The sequence below is a fragment of the Cuculus canorus genome, chromosome 5, assembly GCF_017976375.1.
Source record: "Cuculus canorus isolate bCucCan1 chromosome 5, bCucCan1.pri, whole genome shotgun sequence".
Lineage (NCBI taxonomy): Eukaryota > Metazoa > Chordata > Aves > Cuculiformes > Cuculidae > Cuculus > Cuculus canorus.
In genome coordinates, this window is record NC_071405.1 from 63794494 (window position 1) to 63816633 (window position 22140).

At 38.5% G+C, this 22140-nt stretch overlaps 1 protein-coding gene across 1 annotated transcript in view; it reads left to right on the forward strand.

Annotated features, from left to right (window-relative positions):
• The first annotated feature begins 495 nt into the window (after positions 1-495).
• NUBPL (NUBP iron-sulfur cluster assembly factor, mitochondrial) overlaps positions 496-22140 on the forward strand; it is a 76800-nt gene continuing 55155 nt past the window's right edge. Inside the window, exons 1-4 of the mRNA XM_054068131.1 lie at positions 496-765; positions 1138-1285; positions 5108-5142; positions 16901-16991. Of these exons, the coding sequence (XP_053924106.1) occupies positions 496-765; positions 1138-1285; positions 5108-5142; positions 16901-16991 (544 nt within the window). The remainder of the gene's footprint in view (positions 766-1137; positions 1286-5107; positions 5143-16900; positions 16992-22140) is intronic.

Consider the following 22140-nt stretch of genomic DNA (forward strand, 5'->3'; position numbering starts at 1 on the left):
TGTTTATTCTTTCAGGTTATTTATCCATGCCTGGGGATTGTTTGCGTATTATCTCTTGATACAAGACAGATATTACGGGATAATTAAACACACAAATCAGCTGCAGCAAAACTTATCGATTAATTCTCACGTATTCAAATCGAGAACAGGTTAGCAACTTATAATCTTTTCCTTCAATCACACCCCAGGGAAGGGCCGAGCTCTCGGCCACCCGTTTTGCGGGGCCGGGTGAGAACACGAACGGCAGAGAACCAGGACGAGATACACAACACTGGGAGGAATAACCCCGAAGCAAAGCGCGGCCCGTGCGACCCTCAGCACCACCCCGCCCTACTTTCCCGCGCCCCCGGTGACCACGCCCACACAGAATTGGCCACGCCCCATTAACATAGGCCCATTGACCACGCCCACTCTTCACCGGCCGCATCCCCTATTGGCTCCGCCCCCGCCGCCCCCGCCCCCGTGGGCGGTGCTACCTCATCGCTGGCGGCGGGCATGGCGGGTCCCGCCTGGCGCTGGGCGCTGCGCGCTGCCCGCCTCCCCGCGGCTGGGGCGGCTCCTGGGGCTGGCGCGGCGGTGAGTGAGGCGGGAGGAGGGCGGGGGACCCGCCGGGTGCGGGAAGCATGGCGAGGCGCCGCTCTCGAGCGGCCCCGCGGCTCGCCGCGTGCGGGCGGGGGAGGCCGCCGCCCTGACCCGATGGGTTTGAAAGCTTCCAGCTTTGCTAAGTGGTTTATTTTAAGGCGAGCCCTTCGTTCTTTTCTGAGCGTTAAGCTCGGTCCTATTGAACCGTTCGTCTAAATGAAATACCCGTGTGTGTGTGTATATTATAGAGTAGAATCATAGGATAGTTTGGGTTGGAAGGGGCCTTAAAGATGATCAGGTTCCAGCCCCCCTGCCCTGGGCAGGGACGCGTCCCATCGCATCCCATTATGTTTATGATGTTTAAGCAGGCCCCGCCGGATCCCGTTATGTTTATGAGTAAGCAGGCCCCGCTCCCGCCTGCCCGTGTTCCCAACGCCCTTTGGGAGCGCTGCCCTGACGCCGTCCCAGCGCGCGGGTGGGTCCTGCCCTGCCGGCTTTCCCGGTGCAAACGGCGGGTCGGTGCATATGCGTTCCTTTCCTTTCTGTTCCTGTTAGTCCTCAGGCTCCAGGGATGAGGCTCTAAGGGACAAACGCGCCCGGATCGTGTCTCGCGGGCTGCCCAAACAGAAGCCCATCGAAGGAGTTAAGCAGGTGATGGTCGTGGCTTCTGGGAAAGGGGGAGTTGGAAAATCAACAACAGCAGGTAAGGCTTGGGTTTTCTTGTTTTTGGGGTTTTTTTTTTGTTCTGTTATTTTGTTTGTTTTGTTTCTTTTTTAATTGTTACTTTGCACATTTTGTGATACTTTGTTAAGGAATATTTGGGCACTTGTTCCCTCATGACTGTACTTGAGTCCCACTGTGAGAACTAATTGTGAAGTTTCGCTGCAGCTGGTTTGTATGTTTAATTATCTTGTAATATAAATCTTTCTTGTACCAAGAGATAATATGCAGATAATCACTAGACATGGATAAATACCCTGAAAGAAGAAGCACTCTCTTAGAGATGCAAGAACTTATTGATATGCTTAATTTTCTCGTAGGATGTATTTCCCTTAGGTCGAGAGAGAACCTGAAAGGAGTCTCCAGACATGGTCACATAACGTAAAAAAACTTAGACGGTTCCTTGTCTAAAACTAGTATATATACTTACTGGGATGCCTTTTTAGAAGGGCATCAGATTCAGCGCGGAATTGTAAAATAAAAATATTGTCTTTGCTTTGAGGACTTTGTCCTTTTCAATATTTTACTAGTGAATAGGTATTTCTCAGACCGCTAACACAGCCCTTCACCTCTGTCAATTCCCATTCCAGCCACTGAGAGTCTGTGCAGGTATAGAATTCTTGGCTTTAAGTGAAGTGCAAATCAAGCAGACAGCTTTGAAATAATGTCTTTTTAATAGTGCAGTGCCATCCTGGGACAGTCTGCTTTTATAAGGGATAGATAGGAGGTTTTGTGGGGAACATGTTCAGCCATAGCTCTGCTGACTCAATTTGAGAGCAAGAGTTGAAAAGGAAGGAGAGTGGTATGCACCACTCGTTCCTAAAGTGCCACAGAAAATATAATCAATATTATTGTCTACATTTCTCAGAAGGACTATCGAGGCTCTCTTCATGTTCTTTCCTCTGGTGTGTTTATGTTTCACTTGCTCTGGATCTCCATTTCAGGACATGTGGATAAATTTGACCAGAATGTCTATCAGGGCCGTTCCTTAACCCTGCTTTGTATTTCTGTTGAATGACTCTTTCTGCTTGTTGCAGATAGCTTTCATGTTTTATTCTCTGTTGCTTCTAGTGTTTTCAATATTCTGAAATCGATTTAGTCAATGATAAGAAGAAGAAATTGTGTTATAGAAAAAATGTTTTTCAATATATGTGTAAATACTTAGGTTGTTTTTCTCTTATTGTTGTTTGTATTTGTATATTTTAAGTGTTGGTTGGTTTGGTTCCTGTTTTTCGTATCTCTTTCCTGTCAAGTTCCTGTCTTTTACCAGCACTCTGCTGTATTTACTCCATCTGGCCAAGGTGTGGGGTTTTTGCTTGTTTGTTTTGGTGTCTTCTGTCCTCTCTTTTGTATTACCTCAAGGTGAGAGTACTGTAGAAAATTGATCCTGACATGAGAAGAGTTTAAAGTGTGGTCTTGAAAGAAGAGAGTTTTCTAATTTATTGAAACTTATTGTTTTCAGCTATGGAAGTGGAAAAAAAATAATGGCTGATGTTGTTGCTCACATTTTGTTAATCCTGCAGTTTGAGCAAAATAAAACTACTGATACCAGCGACTACCTTGGCCTTCAGCCATTTTTGGCAAAGGCTAACAGGCTGAATTTTTTCATTATTATTCAGGAGAGCTGATACGTTTGACCATATATTGACTTTATCTCAGTCATACTAACTGTTGTTTTTCTTTTTTCCCTCTTGCATGCTTTTATTCTGTGTGTAGGATGTACTATTACTGAAACTCACCCTTTGAAGCTAGGGACCAAAATTGATCTATTCACCTGAACAGCTCAGACGCAGGTCTGGGCTTTGGCAAAGGTGATAAAAGTGTTTGTTGATAGTTCTTTTCCAGGATTGACATCATGTTTTTTTTGATTCTGGGCCTTCTCTACATTTTAAAATATTCTGAGAAGTAGCCATAAGCCAATCATTTAATTTCTAAATGCTACTTGCAGTGAGATGTAGTATTAAAAGTTATCTTTCGGAAAGTGTTCATCTTAGTTACAAGTTTTTTATTGATGGATGTAGCTTAACCATGTCACAGATGCAGGTACGCTCATCTGGCTCTGTACATGTCTGATTTTGGGCCAAGAGGCTTTATTTATTTGTGTTGTCTGCTCAGCGTTCTGAGAATTCAACTGTGCTAATCCTAGGGCCAGTTCAGATATGGAAGTTATAACATTCAAACTAATCAACTTTTCTAGACTTGTATTGATTTCAAGAAGGCTAACTCCAGTCTCCCTGTGCGTCATTCTTGTACTGGTCGACTGGTTTGGAATGGGCAGAGATACCATGGTAACCTTCCTTGGAGCCTGCTGTGAAGTTTTAAAAAATAATTTTAAACAAAATTATTTAACTTCTGGAATGTCTCTGCCCTGCTCTGCACTTCTGCCTATGGCACTTACTAGTTAGGCCAACATGAATGTTTAGGATCAGGTTAGGTCCAGTGCCCCATCTCTGTGCCTTCTTGAAACTGACAGTAATGGAAAGACAACAGAATGCAAGGATCAGCTAGGATTTGACGGAGGACATGGTGTCCAACTATAGATATTCAGCCAAAAACCTTAGGTTTTCCCAGTGTGTTATTCTCGTTGTCTCCCTTTTTTCCCTTTCAGTGGGTGAATATCCTTTATTGAAGAATGACGGTGGATCGTATTTCAATTTTCACATTGATGGAAATGTGAAAGCTGTAAACAAACTCAGTCTGTTTAGTTGCTTCATCCTGTTTTTCTGTTTCTTTAGTTATTACAGATGCTTTCAGGATAGATGATACTTTGTCTAACATAAAAATAAAGTGAAGAGCATGCTTTGCACCTTCTTCCAGAAAACATCCACATGTAATGTAGCACAAAAAATAAAAAAAAAATGGGTATGGTGATCTATCTTGTCCTGGTACTTTAATAGTTTTGGTCAATGCTTACCTAGCCTCTAGTTTTTAGAAAGTTGACTAGAGCCTGGTGAAGGTTACCTGTGATGGGGTGTCGTAGTTTAGCCCTTGGCTGGCAGCTAACGGTATGCAGCTGCTCTCTCACCCCTCTGCCCCTGCCCTGGTGGGTTGGAAGGAGAATCGGAAAAGGAAATGAAAACGTGTGGGTTGAGGTAAAGACAGTTTTAATAGAAAAATAAGATAAAATAATAGCACCACTTTCAGTGAGCACAGATGTTGCAGTGAGCACAACAATAGCAGTGCGTGTGGAACACTGAACACCTACCTGCCCCCCGGCCAAATCCCTATTTCTATCCTAGGCATGATGTTATGGTATGGAATATTCCATTGGTGAGTTTGGGTTGGCTGACCCGGCTCTGCATGTGTACCCTAGCAAAAAAAAGTAAAAGCATCAGAGTATCATTGACACTGTTCTTACGCTTAATCTAAACACAGCAGCTACCGAGAAGAAAGTTTACTCTCTGCCAGCCAAACCCAGGACATAGGATTACTTCAGTTTCACAGTACTTATCAAATGTTGAGTTGGTACCTCAAAATTTTTTTCTTAATGTTAGTCTTTGCCAAAATACTTTGATTATGTTTTTGTTTCCCAGTATCCTTTGGAAACTTAGAGTTCCTGAGTTTTTATGGATTAGCTTGATTTTGTTAGCCTGTTATCAAACATAGGCTGAAATGTGGGTGCTGCTGCCACTTAAATAAGTAATATTGAAGAGGTGCAAGAGTCTACGAACCAAGATGATGAATGCAATTACTGTGTGATTTATTTTTTTTTATTTTGTTAGAAATTATAACATCCTCAATATTTAGGAGTTAAGTTTTCTTGCACTTAATTTTTCTGTTTTTTTCTTCTTCTTCTTTCTTGCAGTGAATATAGCCCTCGCCCTAGCAGCAAATGATTCGGTAGGTGAACATCTACTTAACAGCCTTAATGTGAAACAAGTGTATGTGTCTTAAATAAAATGATTACTGCTGGGGTCAGTCGAATACATTAAATCTAAGTATTTACTCTGATGGTTAAATTCTTTATTTGTGGTTCATGGACTACTGAGTTCCTATTTGATTATATTTTATCAGTACCATGAATAGCTTAGTAGCTCTCATCCTTCATCTCGGTTTGGCTGTGTCCTTTCTGCGAGGATGTGTAGACATAGTAGGGGATGTTTGTGCAGGTTGGAGAATGTGAAAAATAGTTAATTTCTATCACTTTAGAGCACTGATTTGGAAAAAATATGAGTAAGTGCTGGATGGTGTCCAAAACATTTTTTTATAGCTCTAAAGATTTACTTTTTCCTGACAAGTTAATGTGTAAAAACATATATACACAGCTGAGAGGGAAAAAAACCAAGGAACTATGTATCTTCTCCAGAGCTTGGAAATATAATTTTTGAGTGACAGAATGTCACTGCCCAGTTTGGTATTGCCCAAACTATTACTTGGACTGTAAATAGATAGAGGGAAGTGTAAAAGTGTGAAAACAATAGCTCTTCCTTATGTCCACCTGCTGCTTTAAACTGGAAGTAGTTCCTTTGTGCACATTTATTGCTACAGAGGTAAACTCACAAGCAAGCTTCTCTTCCTATGTGAGTGTGTATAATGCAGGTTTTGTACTTATAAAGCATTAATTAAAACCAAAATGTTTTCAAGTACTTTTTTAAATGGAACAAGTAGGAGTACATGCAATCTGCACACTTCTTGTAGAAATTTGGTAAAAGTTTAAAAAAAATTCTATAAACTCAGTCAAAGTTGATAAGAAGAGAGCGTTTCAAGCTGTTACATGAAGTTTGTGCTGTTGTAATAGCATCTGATGATGATATTTCACAGTTTTTTATTTCTGTTTTAAAATAGGCTGCTGGAATAATTTGGTTTTGGAGAAAAATCTGCTTGAATGGTTTCTTCTAATTAACTTTAAAATGTGACATTTGCTGTAATACTTTGAAAAAAAATGTGAACCTGCAATGGGATCTGCATTGTGGCATGGCCATTGAGTAGCTCCATGGAAACCATGTCAACTAATTGCACATAACTTTATCGGCTTAAGTATTTTTAGGATTGTGCCTGATACTTTTCAAATGTACTGTTTTGTGTGTTCCTTAAATTTAGATAAAGCATTCTTAGTAATTCTGATATGCGCAAGTTTTGGGGTTATACCCTTTTTTTGGGGAGTTAAACGTCTGACTTTAAAAATAATGATGTGTTACACCACTTCAGTAGTCCATTAAAACACTTGTAAAGCACACAGTTAAGAGAGCCCATAGTCTAGAATGATTGAAGAGGTTGTGGCAGGAGTTACTTGGACAATCAGGGACTGAGAAATAATTTTAAATGAAGTTGAATTAACGTAGAATGCATTAGTAAGTTTTGATGTTATGATTATGGGATGGTGTAAAATTGGAGGCCACTGTCTGCTAGATGTTATTGAAGAGCAGCTGAAATTTATGAAACAGCTGTGGCTTGCATGAACTGATGCTTGAACTTGCATGAACTTGCTGCTGCTATGGTGAAATTGTGCATTGGTGTAGTTACAGGTTAGAAAATATGAAATTATGGTGGATTGAATAAACCCAACTCTCTCTTCTTTGTTCATGTATTAATATTTATATAGTTTAAGATAATGGTGGCATCCATCATGTTTACGTTTAACTTTTGGGCTTGAATTTGCTGGTGTTCCTTTGTGTTTGCCCACTGATTTCAGTTTGCTAGTTTTGTGAGTCAGGGTTATGAAATGAATATCTCTGGGACCTTGATCCATGCTGGCATTGTCCAGTGCTCTGAAGTGTGGGGATCGTTGCGGTGTGCAGCTTTGTTATGTTGAAATAAATAAGGAAGTTGTTTTCTAGAGTGCATTGCTGCCTTCTGCTGAAGTTTGAAGTGTATTTCTTTGATCTCAAATATGTAGCAATGGGCCTCCTTTATTTTTTTTAACTGCTGATTGTGCACTCCCCCTTCCCATGATTTCCCTTCCTGTCATTCTGTTAGTAGGTAGAGCTTCAGCAGCCTTCTGCAGCTTCCTTCTGATGTCTTTTATAAGCAACATACAAATTTATAGAAACTGATGCACAAACTTGATGCACTGCATAAAGGAGGAAAGAAAGGACTTGTGCAGAAAAAGAGGTCACCATGACAATAAAGGTCTGTGTTTCCATCATTAGATGCAGTCTGTTTCTGTTACAAGCTCAATGTTTATAACAAACTACCCTTTAAAAGCAAGTGGAGCTAAATGACTTAAAAAAAAAAAAAGTGTTGTCTTCTGATCTTTGAAGTGTTCTTTTTCTAAGTTTATACAGGTCACAGACTATTGAGAACAACTGTTTTCTAGTGAAGGAGATCCATGGAAGATGCTTCCTTCTTCCAGAGGAGGTTGGATTAGAGTAGATTGTTGCTGCTTTCAGTAACAGCTGTGACAGCTTATTGTTATTTGATAGTATCATAAGACGGAAGAAGATTAACAGTTAAAGCATAAAAGGTCTTATTGTCCTCTTGATAAAAAAAAAAAAGCTTCCTTCCATCTTCTCTTAAAAGTTCACTTTCTATAGTTGAAAAACAAGACTGAAACCCCAGTGTTTCTACAGATAGGTATTTTTTTAATGGAAGCTTTTTCAGTTATTATAGTGATGCTCTGTTATATTAAGGCATTGACAGAGCCTTGGACATCATCATGGGCACACACAGCGATGTTGGCAGAGCTGGGATAAGAATTCAGGAGTTCAAGTCTTGCATGCTGGTGCTCAGTCTGTTTGGCATATTTTTACCTTATGGTTACAGAGTGACTAATCCAAGAGAGGTTTTCATTTAAATGCCTAGATACCACATCTAAGACAAAGTAAAGTTTTTTTAAAATTTTGTTTTGTTTGGTTTTTTTTTTTTTGATGCACAGCCAGTGAAACAATCAGGGCAGCCTTTTATCCCTTTCTGGAATATGAGGCTTTTGGTACCCTGTGTTACCTGTTATAGATGGATTAGTTAAGTATTGTATAAGCTCTTGTGTCTGTACCAGGACCTATAAAACAATACAGTGTCCTTTTTATATTAAGAAATAATATAAAGTTTTATCCTTGTGTCCTATTTTTAATTGCTTGCTTAGTTGGACAGCTGATTCTTCCCGTTCTTTTGATGTACCAGCAGTTAGTTGTGTTCCCCTAGGAGGACTAGGGGAAGAATTTTTGCGTTTAATGCCAGGACGATTCATATTCAGACTAGTAGGACTACTTACGAAAGCTGCCTGGCCAGGGACTATTTATTATAGTAGAAACAAATTGAATTAATAGATGGCAGCAATAATAGGATAGAGATTGCTTGTTTATGAACAGAGTATTTTAGTGAGCAAACACCAGCTGTGCATGACTAAGGATGGCACCAATCCAGTTGGGAGGCTGCATGCTTGTGCTGTCACTGTGAGGCAGGCTCTCCAGTCAGATTTCCTTTGACTCCTTTTCTTTCCAGGAAAATTTACATTTTGCCCTGTAGGATAAAATGTTTTTTGTGTTGTGCAGGATGGCGGAGCAAGAAGTAAAACCATATGGGAGAAATGAGTATGTTAGCATAAACAAGTGGCTTCTGCCTGCAGTACTGGGGGCACATGATTAAAGGCATCAGTTTTAGCTATTGTAGCTAAACACTGTATTGGGGGATTATTGGATCAAGGAGGACCAAAATTTGAAGTATGTCAAGGGTGGTTTAATCTTAGGGAATTGCCTTTGTTTTCCTAAGCAAACCCACTGGTTGCTGAGCAACTTATTGTATTTAAATATAAATCCATCAGTGTTTCTGCACTGAGAGAGGCAGGTAGCACATGGAGGGGATGTTAATGGGGGGTGAGTGGGGTGCTTCTCCCCCCGCAAGATACATTTAACCCCAGGAGTAAAAGGCCAAACACTTTGGCCTGTAAATACAGCTGTGGAAAGCTGATGACTAGGTAAATGAAAAACCCTTACTCAGTGTGGCAGTCAAAATGTTACAATGCTATTCTTTTTTTGTTACAAAAAGCAGAAAACCGGTGTGGGTATCTGCCCATTATATGCACATGCGAGTAGGAGGTTTCTCACAGGTATATAGCAAGTTAGAGTATAGTAATTATGTAGTTATGAGCAGAGTCCTCATGTGAATTCACTATTGTGATAATAAAATTACTTTTAATTATTTCAGAATGTGTATTTAATCAAACAACACACATTAAATTTAAAACTACTCAAAATCCCCTCTTCTTTACATTCCAGCTTTTTTCAAATATTTGGCTCCTGTAATTAAACTATTTGTTACAGATTAATATTTGACTGCTGCACTAATAGTTGAGTTCACAATGTATATACATTCCTTTCTGGTAGGGACAGAATTCCCTGGGAGGGGAACAAACAAATCTAGAAGAATTTAAACAGTAATGGGCTCCTTCACCGAATAATTAAAGCATGAAGGCAAGTACCTTTTTTGTCCTCTTCCTGTGCAGCTTTCCTAATTACTAGGGTTTCATTCGTAGGCGTCTTTACTTTTGTTGCTTAGAGAATTAGAAGACTTCAAATGCTTTAGATAAGGTCTTCATGCTTGTTTCTAGTGTCGATAAAGCTTGAGATGCTGGTTACAATTGATTTGGTTTATCTCGCAATGACAGCTCAGCTTCTAGATTGGCTGAGAAAGTGAGAAAATAAAGCTTCAAAAATCCTAACTGTTTTTCATGTAAAAACCAACTAAAATGAAAGATTGTTTTGAATGTAGGCCATTTAAAGTGTTTTATTTTAATCAAGTGACTATATGGTAAATGTGAGGAAAATAAAAATTTTAATTTTTTTTTTTTTAAGGAAGTATTCTATGTAGTGTTAATGGCCTGCATCCTGAATGTTCAAGTCATTGAAAGCCTATTGCGGATGTCAGAGAGACTGATATGAAAGGTGGAGCATGTTTATAATAACTTGGCATGCTTTGAAAGTGTTGAGGCATCTTGTGGACATGTGCTTACGTTTGGGATAATATTTTGGATTGTGGTAATTTGTTTTTGAAATGGTGCTGTATTGAATTTTTTTTCCAAAGGATACATAATATTCAAGAAGGCCAAACAATTCCTTGATGTCTGATTATTTGAAAATCTGACTGGGAGCTGCTGCAGACTGTGGAAAACAGTGTCAGAGAAGTTCTGTAGCTGACAGAAAATTAGATCTTCGTATGAAGGAAGAGGGCTTTAAACCAGTAAAAGAGTGAGCTTTTAAAACCAGTCTGTGTTTCTAGGTTAGAGTGTTAGAAAAATGCAGTGATACTTTTGGGGGCTTTAATCCAATTTACAGCTAGACATTTAAATATTGTGCAGCTGAAAGAGGCGGAGAATTAGAGATTAAAAGATGGCTATTCAATGTGTCAGTATGTCAAATGAGGAATTCAGAGCCTATCCTAAGTTTCATTTTGTCCTGTATGGATTAGCTTTAAATCGGTAATGACATTGAAAGGGTAAATTGAGAATCCTGGTGGTGGATTAAGAGTACCAGCTTTAGAAATTACTGGTACCTTCACTTAGCAAAGCTGGAATGTCTGTCTTTGGAATCAGCTGCAGCTGCTGAATATTGGGAGTACTTCTAACTTGCAGAATCCTTCACCATGTAGAACAAACGCTCATTAACCTATGCCTCCATACCTTCCAGGCTGAACACCAGAGAATTCCGGTGGTGTGCAGAGTTTACTTGAAAGTAAAATATCATCTGCTAACATCCAGTGGCGATACATATGCCCTACCAAGTATAGAAAAAATCTCAGAAAAGATGAGCAAAATTGAAATCAATGTTGTCGAAGAGTCTCTGGATGTTTAGCAGTAATACAGGATGTGTTGATTAACAGCTATTTATAGCAGCTTTTTGTAAGCTTGTTTACTTTTTTGCATGAAGTCTTTAATCAGACTTTTTCCTCCATAAAGCATTTGGTGACATGCAAAAAGTCAGTGAATATCACCAGATTCTGCACTGAACACGGAAGTATATTTGGAGTGGTCCTCTGTCACGTATGAATGGAACTGGTTGCATTTGATTGAAACAGCTGTTACTGGAAAACTTAATTGATTTCATAATGAATATTAACTGAAGGACAAAAAAGGGAACCTACATAAAGGAAGTGTATGAAACAGAATAAACTCTTTAAGTGCTTGCTAAAATATTTAATGTGAGAAAAGGTATGGTTTGTTTTGTCATTAGCATGGACCAGTTTCATCTGTACGAGGACCACATGTAGTAAAACTCACTTGCTTAGGAGAACAAACATAATAGCAATCGATTAATTTTGAAGAAGCATAAGGAAAAGCAAAGGAGGCGAAACTTAGTGGATTTTTAAAAAATAGTTCTTTGCCAGTATATGGAGAGACTGCGTCTAATATGCCCAACAACTTTATTTTATTCTTTTTCCCCAGAAGGATTTATTACAGCTAAGTTCAGAGCTTGAAAATCATTAATTATCTTGCAAATCTCTCTTGCTCACAAGGCAGTGACCAAGTTCAAAGGCTAAACTGAACTCTAATTACGTTGAAAATCTTGCCAGAGAAGTTAAAGGAAAGTATCTTTTTAGTGACGTTATCCATGACTGTAATTTGTCCACTGCACAAAAAAAAGCTGAAGGATTTTCATCTTTCAGGCATATATGCAAGAATATCTTCTTTATCTTTATTGATGTAGCATTTGGTTTTCTTGTAAATACAGAATCTATACCTGGTGACTGTGAAAACTGGTTTTCTTAGTGTAGATGTGAGAAGTTTCTAAATTTGAATGAAAACTTCACTGTATTTGTAGGGGGGTAAGAGGTGCAGTGATTATATAGATGAACCTTATGCTGACTATTTGTCAGAAATCTAAATTTAGACGTGTATTTGGGCAAATAAGTATCTTGTTGAGGAGATTAATGGTAGTGAAATAAAAAGTATGATCGAGTCAATGATGTAAAAGCAGAAGGTGAAGACGAGTTATAATTCTTTACCACAGTCCTTTATCCTGTTTTTTTTTAATCTTACTTATTTTGTGGTCTTGAGCTCACTGGTGATTGGATGGGACCATGACAGCTGGCACCAGTATTGCAGAAGGAGCAAATCCTAGCAGTAGTTAGCCTATGCTAGAGCTCTTTTAGCTAGAGAGGGGGAAAACCTTAAAAACATTGATAAGAAGGTAAATGTGAACTCTATGAGTGTTCAAGTATATCTTTTGCTGAATAGACTGAGTGCTTTTGTTTTCACGTGCCGACAGTATATTTCTAATTTTGTGTTCTCTCTGCCTACTGGAATATTGATGGTGATCTCACTGAAGACATTGATAATTCTGTTTGTGCTGCTCTAGTGCATTTTTTCCAAGTAACTTGCCCTGTGTCCATGGAAGTACATAATTAAATCATAGGGAAGTGACATGGAAGTATGTAATTAAGTCCTATGGTAATGGTCACATTATTGGTTATATGTTCAGAGTTTCAGCCGTTCAGAACTTGCAGTTAGGCAATAAAGAATTACAGGTGTCTAGAAAGTGTTTTCCGAGTGCAGTAAACTTGAAGGTTGATTCAAACTTTCTTCCACATCTGAGCAGAGGGAAGAAGGAAAAGGACGAATGTTAATTTGAGAACAGCTGTTTTGAACTTGGTTATTGCTATACCAGCTGGAGAGATGGAATGCTGTTTGTTAATAGCACAGGATAGAAATACTGTCATAATGAAAAGCAGCCATAAGAAGTTAATGGAGTTGTATTACCTGAATCCTTTTTTCCTGCAGAGTACCGAGTGTAGCTGTAGCAGTGATATGTGCTATGCTCTGAAAAACACTCAGAACCAGGGGGACTTTACATGCCCGAGTGTGATTTGCCTGCTGCATTTCTGTTTGCATAACCCTATTATTTAAGAAAAAAAATAATTTTACTTGGTATGAAATGTATATGCATATGAAAATAATGTTGGAGAACATTAGAGAGCAATCTTTGAGCTTTATTTTTCTTCCTTTTTTTTTTAGTTGTCTTCTTGGCCCTGCTTGTGATCCCCTGTAATCTGCTCCTTCTGTCCAGATGTTCTTTTTTGCTTTGTCTGATCTTATGCAGGTTTTTTAGGATTTGTTCTAATACAGCAGAACTTTGAAATATGTACTGATTTATGAGGTGTGGGTTATGTGGGTGAAAACACAATTTACTAAAATCTAATTAATTTTTTTTAAATTACTTGTGTCTGGGTTAAACTTAACTCAGTGTGAGAAGTATCTGGTGTTGGTAATTCTGATTAACAGTTTTATGTGGTACCATCCTGGTGTATACGAATTATTTCTCTCTTGAGGATTTAAAACATTTTAAGTGCTGGAAGAGATGATCTGGACTGTGTTGTGCCTGTATTAAAAAAAATCCCCTGGTAGTTGCCATAATGCTTTTCCAAGGTAATTAAACCTTGAGTAAAGGGTTATTATTAGTATTTTAGGGATGCTTATATACTGCAAAGGCAGGGATAGTTGGGAGAAATAAGCCTCAAAACCTTATCTTATCAGACCAATGTTTTCTTTACAAGCTGCTGCTTTAGGCGGTGTGAACTCTTTTTACCTAATATGCTGAATTGCTTGGTTAAAAAAACCCAAAACATAAACATACCTGAGGCTATCTTGTGCGAGGTTCTGCCAGTGATTTAAAGATGTTCTGAAAGATCCTTCTCCTGTTATCCTGGAGAAAGCATCATGTGTACAACAACACTTGTGTTGTCATTAGGAAGAGTTGTAGGAACTGGAGAATCTATTAATTATTTTTCTTCTTGAAGACAACCATTTTATTGAACCATATCCATGAAAAGTGCATCAGAAAGAGGCATCTTTCTTACTTTTGATGAACTCTGTATATTTATTTTGAGAAGCTGTCAGGTTTATTGTATTAGCTTGAAACAAAGATGAGCTTTGTAATTCAGAGGAGTTGCAGAATTTGCGAAGTCCGTTGAGATAATTAAAGGCTATCTTTCTCCAGCATGTGTCTGTCTCTTCTTCATTTCAGGAAGTGTGGTACACTCATAGATACACTCCTGCTGACTCCTAGGAGAAAGTAGCCTGTAGTGGTGAAGATCTCACTGTGCCCAGGAGGTTGTGAAATCAGTCTGATTAATTTATATCATTGTGACTCTTCAGTTCTTTAGGCTGAAAACAAAACTGTAGTGCGTTGTAAGTCATTGTGGTTAGTCAATGAGTGGATATTCAGTGGGGGGGGAACCCTCAAAAAGTTGAGGGATAGGATGTCAGTTAGGTTTAAAATATTATGTAGGTTTTTCTGCAAATATTTACTCTAATTTCAGAAGTAATTGGGTGACACAGCCCTCAGATGATCATTTGATGTGTTCGATTAACTTCTGACACAGGGAAAAGGAGTGAGTCATAAATCTTTCTCATCTGTTAAAATACACGTTTTATACAAGAGCAAAGAAGGTCTAGTACTGTTGTTGATGTCTTTGAAATCCAGCAGAAAAACGGGTCTTTTCGATCTTTTTGAAATAGCAGCTTTCATACAGTATTCAAGAAGAATGATTTGTCTGAGTAATTCCTGAGCTTTTAGTAGTGGCTCTCACAAGATGTTATTAAATGATGTAATCATGCAATTACATATGCTTTGCTCTATTTAATAATAAGATATGTTGAATAGCTGAACCCAAGTTTGGTTGATTTTTGTAGTAAAAACATTTTCCAAAAAACATAGTAGTACCGTAATGCATTTTTTACTTGTCAGTGGTAAAATTTAGGATGCATTTGGCTTATATTAGGTAAATATGACACTTCAGATTGCTCAGCTGTTAAGGGTGTCTTCAGGGTTCACTATGGACAGCTTAAAAAAGAGAAGAAAGAAAGAAAGCAACCCCTCCAGAAAAACAAACTCCAAACCCAAATTATTATATATGTTGTAGTAAAAACAATCAATCTTGCTTCTCAGGTGTCTAGGCTCCTGCGATTTAGTTTCTTTATCTTAATTGAATTTCAGATTTGTTTAGAAGTAGTGGCATGAATACCTAAGGTCTTAATCCATGCACATTTTGTTTTGGAAAAAAAAAAAACCCAAACAGATTGTCATGCCACCGACTGTGCTTCATGTTTAGATGGGTAGAGATCTTCAAAGGTATAGATGCTGTATACTTGCATTAAAAGTCTCGTCATACTCTTCTTCTAAGCAGAAACTTGATAGTTATCACTGGGCCTTTGTCATAGAATGATAGAGTGATTTGGGTTGGAAAGGACCTTAGAGATCATCCAGTTCCAACCCCCCTGCCGTGGGCAGGGACACCTTCCAGGTTGCTCAAGGCTTCATCCAACCTGGCATTGAACACTTCTGAGGATGGGGCATCCACGACTTCTCTGGGCAACCTATTCCAGTGCATCATCGCCCTCACAGTAAAAAATTTCTTCGTAATATCTATATTTCCCCTCTTACAGCTTAAAACCATTACCCTTCATCCTGTCACTACACTCCCTGATCAAGGCCTCTCCCCAGCTTTCCTGTGTCCCCCTTTAAGTACTGGAAGGGTACTCTAAGATCTCTCCAGAGCCTTCTCTTCTCTAGGGTAAACAAGCCCAACTCTCTCAGCCAGTTGTCTTAAGGGGGTGCTCCAGCCCTCTGATTATCTTTGTGGCCCTCCTTTGTCTGTCTCCATCTTTCCCATCTAAACTGTAATAACAAAATGGTTTAATATATGATAGCAAATTATGAAAGCTTAATCCAAAAAACGAAGCACATATTTTGAAACACCACTAGTGAAAATCTGATTCAGCATTGTTGGAAAAGCTCCCATTGCTGCCTTAACCTTTCAAACAAGACCTAAAACATATTTGCTTGCAGTTTCGCGAAAAGTTGAATACAGTTAGGTTTTTATTTTAGAAAACATGACATTCAGTGCTTTAAAGGGCTTGTTTTTTACTACTTAATTTGCAGAACTGGTAATTGGTGGTGTGTCTTGCTGTCTGTAGGAAAAATAGTTTTATTTCCACAAGATGTTTATGTACATCTATGAAAAAGCATTGAGAAATGAATCTTGTAAGTCTAGACTACAGAGTTGCAATGTTTTTTTATTTAAAGTTGATTGCTTAATGTACCATATGTACTCGAATAAACCCATTTTTAACATTCTTCTGTGTAAATGGATTTGATTAAGGTGTTATGCCTGGTTTGACACAAGTTTTCAGGGACTTGCATTTCAGTATTTTCAAGATGTCTGCAGAAGTTTACTTTGGCTACTTAAACTGAAGATAAAAGATGGGTTTTATGTTTTTCACATTCCTTGTAGTCACTAGTATAATTCAAATTGCATTAATTAGGATATATTTACTAACACCGTTTGTCTTCTTTTACAATAAAATATGATAGCTTTTAAAAAAATAAAAATTTATTTCTGGGTAAATGTACATGGATTAGAGGGAACATAGCTTATAATGTTTAATATAAAGTCTGTGGTGTACGCTGTAAGTAAGAAAATGTGCAAGTGAGGATTCTGTGTATTGAAGGTCTAGTTTTTGTGAAGATGTCTGGCTCAACTTGTAGCAATGTTGCTATATTTTATGCTTCAATTGCAATTCGGAGAGAAAGGAATGAGTGATAACTCATGTCTAAAATCAAGATCATATTTTTATTTCTCTGGATAGTTCGGAAATTTTGCTCAACTAATAATTCATAAAGGAAGACAGACATTTTGATGAATACTTTTTTTTTTGTTCCTTACACAGACAAAAGAAGTTGGTTTACTTGATGCAGACATATATGGACCTTCAATTCCAAAGATGATGAACTTGAAGGGAAATCCAGAATTAACACCAAGTAAGTGGAAGTGATTTTTCTTACTGTCTTTGTTTGGGGTTGAGCATGGACCACTCGTTGGTGCTTCCTTGGTGTGACACAAAAGGGATGCAAGCAAATGCTGAGAATTTTAAGTGTGGGGTTTTTTTTAATTTATTTTTACTTTTAGTAATGAGGTTGCTTTCAAAGCTAGCTTGTACAACTAGGAGTATATCAGGGTTGTATTTTTTTTAATGTTGGTCCACAGGCTTTGAGAGTTTTCTGGATTGTTACCATAAATATTAGAAAGGAAGGTTATTGTCGGTCGTTTTAAACTTGCTATACAGCATCCCACTGTAAGTCCTCCAAATTAAAAAACCAAACCTGCTAGTCTAGGAGCAAAAATGATTCAAAAGAAGGATCATTATAGTATCTTGCATGAAATGCCATTGAAATGGTTGTGTTTTATCTCACACTTTTCAGCAAAATGCGCCAGGCTACTTGATTGATTATTATTTGAAGTTTTGTGTTCAGGAATGCAGCGGTGCTGACTTTACTATGAGAAATTAAAGTCAGTAGACGAAACTCCTAATGTTCCTTCTGCCTTATTCGGTTCCAGTGTCTTTCTGGATGTGATGTTTATTTCCGCTTCAGTCTGTAGAGTAGTGAAGTTGTTTGCAAGGGTACCTCAGGCTTTGGGGAAGCTTCCTCCTGCTGGTCCTTGCCCTTTCCATCTTCTATTCTTCTTCATTATTGTCCCCCCTTTTTTCTGTGTGTGCTGATGGGGGAGTTCTTAGCTGCTTGGCGGTGAGGTTGTGGGTCCACAGCCTCAGAAGCAGCAATGTAGCTCCTTCTCACCCTCCCTGATGCTTCTCACCGCTTCCTGCAGCTCAGCTGCTGGCTGCAGGAGCTCCTCCGCTTGAGCACACCTTTTGCAAGCAGCTCTGCCACCTGCCTCTGTCCCAGGAGAAAGGTCCAGGCTCTTCCTGCAATCTGAGGTCTGCCTCGCAGCTTCTACCCTGAGCAGCCCACTCTGCATGGAGGCATTGGCCATCGCTGGGGTGGGTGGTGCAAATCCTCCAGCCTAAGCTGCACCTTTGATCTCAGACAAGTGGCCACCGTTCTGCCTTGAGGGTCAGGTAGGAGGAGTGACTTGATCTGTGCAGGTGGTCACAGAACGATTCCTGTGTTCTGTGTGTCTTAGTACCCCCATTCAACCAGTGCAATGCCCCCCTTTTGAGAGGTGCCCTCCCTCGGGAGCTGCTGCACGAAGCACTGTGCCACTGCCCTGTTTATTGCACAGTGCTCCCCCAGGGCTGCGTGTCGTGCGGGTGGGGTGGCTGCTGGTACTGCAGGCTCTGCGTCAGCCACCCTCATGAGAACTGCTGCTTCCTGGCAAGTCTCTGCAGGTATCTTGCACTCACCCTGGAGTTTCCTTGGTTCAGGAACCCCCTCTGAATGCCACGATTTCCTGCTCCGCTGTGGCACATACCTGCACTGGCACTGCTCCCCTCAGACAAAATCTTAATTTATGTGTGTGTATGGGTGCTGTAGTGGTGGTTGTTCTGTACGTTCTCACTTGGTGTAAAGCACGCAGAATGAAGCAGTGCCAATATCTTTAAAGGGTGATGATTGAGCTTGCAACACTGGCATCTGAAAAATTAGTGTCTCCTTATGCTTATAGCCTCTATTCTACATAAAGGAAAAGTAATGTATTTCCATACATGGATGCACTGCATGTGGTTATACAGGCAACTGTAAAATTGAGTACTTTCTGTATTTAAGTACCTGGTGCACAAATATACACTTCATTTATGTTAGCTTCTAGGAGAGAAGGAGAGTACTTGGTTTTATTTCTTGGGTTTCTGTTTTATCTTTTTAAGTCAAAGGCTAATTCTGTTGTGTGATATATAAATAATTGAACCCGCTAATGTATCATCAGTAGAGTTTGACTTCTGATACAAGTTGAAATATTATTGCATTCTCTTTTACTTTGGACCTTGTTGAGGGTGTATATCGTGTGGTCCATATTTTCCCATAACAGATTTCCAGAGGGGATCAGGTAAATATTTGATTCTTTTTTTTTTTGTTTTCCTTACTGCCTGAAAAATATACTTGATAATTTTGAACTACATATCTGTTTTGGTATGTATTTTATCAATCTATACCAAATTTAAATCCTTGTCATGAACTATGAATCAGAAGCGCAGTCTATTTCACATGATCACACAAATTAAATTGCTAGGAGTGAAGGAACTTAAGAGTGGATTCAGTCATGTATTAGGGCGGCTCAGTTTTGTTATAGTTTTTAGCAACTGTAATTTTTAGCAACTGTAGATATCTTGGGTATACAGCTGAGAATTCACCATAAGCTGTTGTCTTAATGTATTTTGAGTGTTGTTAAAAATACAGAAAAATTCAATGTAATAGGAAGAAATTGGATGATTTCCATAAGTTGAAATTGCTGCTGTTGACTTGTGAGCACTAACATTTTGATTGCTAAAATGTTTTTTCTACTTCTGGGTAGGATGTACAAGGGTTTTCAACATTTAAAACTACCTTGTTTTTTTTAACTGACAGAAAATGAATTTGCCAATTTCAAAAGCCTGGCACATTACATGAGTCTACTGAGAAACTCACATAGTAATTGAGTGCGAGTGGTAACAGGAGAGAATGTGTGTTTCAGGGATTCCATTCAACTGTTCAATGCTTTTGAGTTGTACAGTAACAACTGTAATGAAACACAATGAAAGTGCTGACAAGGTAGCTGACATTGAAGGTGAATTGATTATGAAAATAGGAATTTGGAGGGCACAGGAAGCTTTAATTGTGCATTTCAAGGATTCTTTTATTGAGCGACAGATAGGATGAACTTGCAAGGAAGTGATCCATCATAGGTGTACGTATATGTTGTGCATAAATAGGTGTACAGATACAAAAATATATATGACCCTTGTATTTTTTTAGTAAGATTTAGTGTTACTTTCAGGTTTCTTACTGAGTTTTCCAGAATACATCATAAACTCTGAACAAGTATTGTTTTTACAGTAATTGAGCAAACCTAGTTTTGTGTTTAAGATGTGCATTTAGAATTATAGAATGAATCATAGAATGGTTTGAGTTGGAAGGGACCTTAAATATCATCCAGTTCCAGCCCCCCTGTCCTGGACATGGACACCTCCCACTAGATCAGGCTGCTCAAGGCCCCATGCAGCCTGGCCTTGCACACTTCCAGGGGTGGGGCATCCACAGCTTCCCTGGGCAACCTGTTCCTCACCGCTCTCATTGTGAAGAATTTCCTCCTTACGTCCAGTCTCAGTCTGCCCCTCTCCAGTTTATAGCTATAACTATGGAACAAATATTAACATCAGCTACAGTGTATACAGAGGGCAATTCTTGTAACGGAAGTAACAAAAGCATTACTTGTATTCTTTCCCCAAATAATTTACTTAAAAGCTGCTTTCTGACTTAGTGAATTGCATAAAGTAAGTTTTTTTCCTTTTCCCAAAATAGAACATTTAAAGTAGTTGGCTGAGATGAAAAACTGTTATATTGCCAGAAAGATATTGCCATTTTGCCAGATAAATATAACATTTCTTCATTTAATTTAAATGTTTATGAAGGTTTTGGTGGGCTTTTATCCTTTATGACTGTTGAGTGCTCTTTTAATATTTCAAAGCTTGTTGCTATTTTATCTTTAGTGTCTTTTTTTATTTATTAATAAGATAGTATAGTCAAAAGATCAGTAGCGGGCATCTGTTTTCAGAATTTGGAATAAAAAGTACTTTTTGAGGGAAAGCCAGCAGTAGTTGTGTCTGACCCCATTGAGGTTAGTGATGCTGCAGGAGCTATAGAAATGAAGTCATTGATAAAATTCTAAAAGTCAGAAGTGGACACATGCATTTTTTTTTTCACTGACATATTTACATGTCTGCTACTCTTTACAAGATTCTGTTATCACAGTGTAACAGAAAATGATAATTTAAAATCTAATCTGCTGTGCCTTTTTAAATGTGTTTGCTGGAAATAGCTGTATGAAGGGATTGTGATGCATCCATTTGTGAGTTGTAAATAGAAAATTTGGAGTGGACCTGTTAAATAGAGAAAGCGTTACCTAGATAGGGTGGTTATGGAGGTAACCCTGAAGAAGTTTCTTGATTGTACCTAAGGGTTTAATTCTAAAGATACATCTTGTATTCTCACACAGAGTCGTCTTTACCAGTGGAACTGCGCCATAATTAATTTAAGTAAAACCTAAATGTGAATCTTCCAAATAAGTCATAGTTTGGTACCGCTCTTACCTCTTGGATTTCTGAACAAGCGATTTTTAGGATATGTATAGACTAATGATTTGCTCTACTGAGTCTGTTTTGAAAGATGACTGAACTGAATCTGCATGTTTTGCTTTTGGTGATGCCTTAGCCCAGCTTATTTGGATGGCTGGAGTAGTCCCATGTGTCTTGTATGTGACAAAATAATTAAAATGTTGTAGTTAGTTGCGGTTAAGGCTCTTTCATACTTGATGAGTTAGTTGAAAATAAGAATAGTCAAATGTTAAATACTGTATTCTGGACCCTGACTGTTGCTCTCAAGCCTGTAACAACCTCAGACTGGATTCATTCAGCTATTTTTGAGTTGACTTGTGGAAAAAAATGATGACCATTACTAGGAGGGTAAAGGAGGTAGAGGATACCCAGTTCTGCAAGGAATTGTATATAGGCATGCTGTTGTTAGCTTCTGTTTATAAAATAAAAAACCTCTAGACAGCTATTAATATTTTATTCTTCACTATACATAACTTCATACTCAGAATTACAAAAAAAGGCAAAAAAGTATGAGATGAGAAATGTAATGTAGTAATTCAAGCTTCTTACTGAGAACAGTTATTTTTGGATAAGTGGTAAATAAAATTTTACAATAGACTCTTGCAATATGAGACGCTGTAACCGAAAAAAAAAAAACCAAAAACATTTCAAGTACTTAAAAGCAGAAGTGTATTTACTCTTCATGTTGTTAATCCTGCAGTGCTGTGATTCTAGAAGTTTTGGTAGGGGTTACGGCTAGCAAATATTCATTACACTATTAAGTTTACTCTTGAGTGATGCAAATGGTTTGTCTGGTTCAACTTTTATATGAAGTGGAATTAAATTGCAAAATGGTTTTATTATAGTAGCACAATAGATACACATTT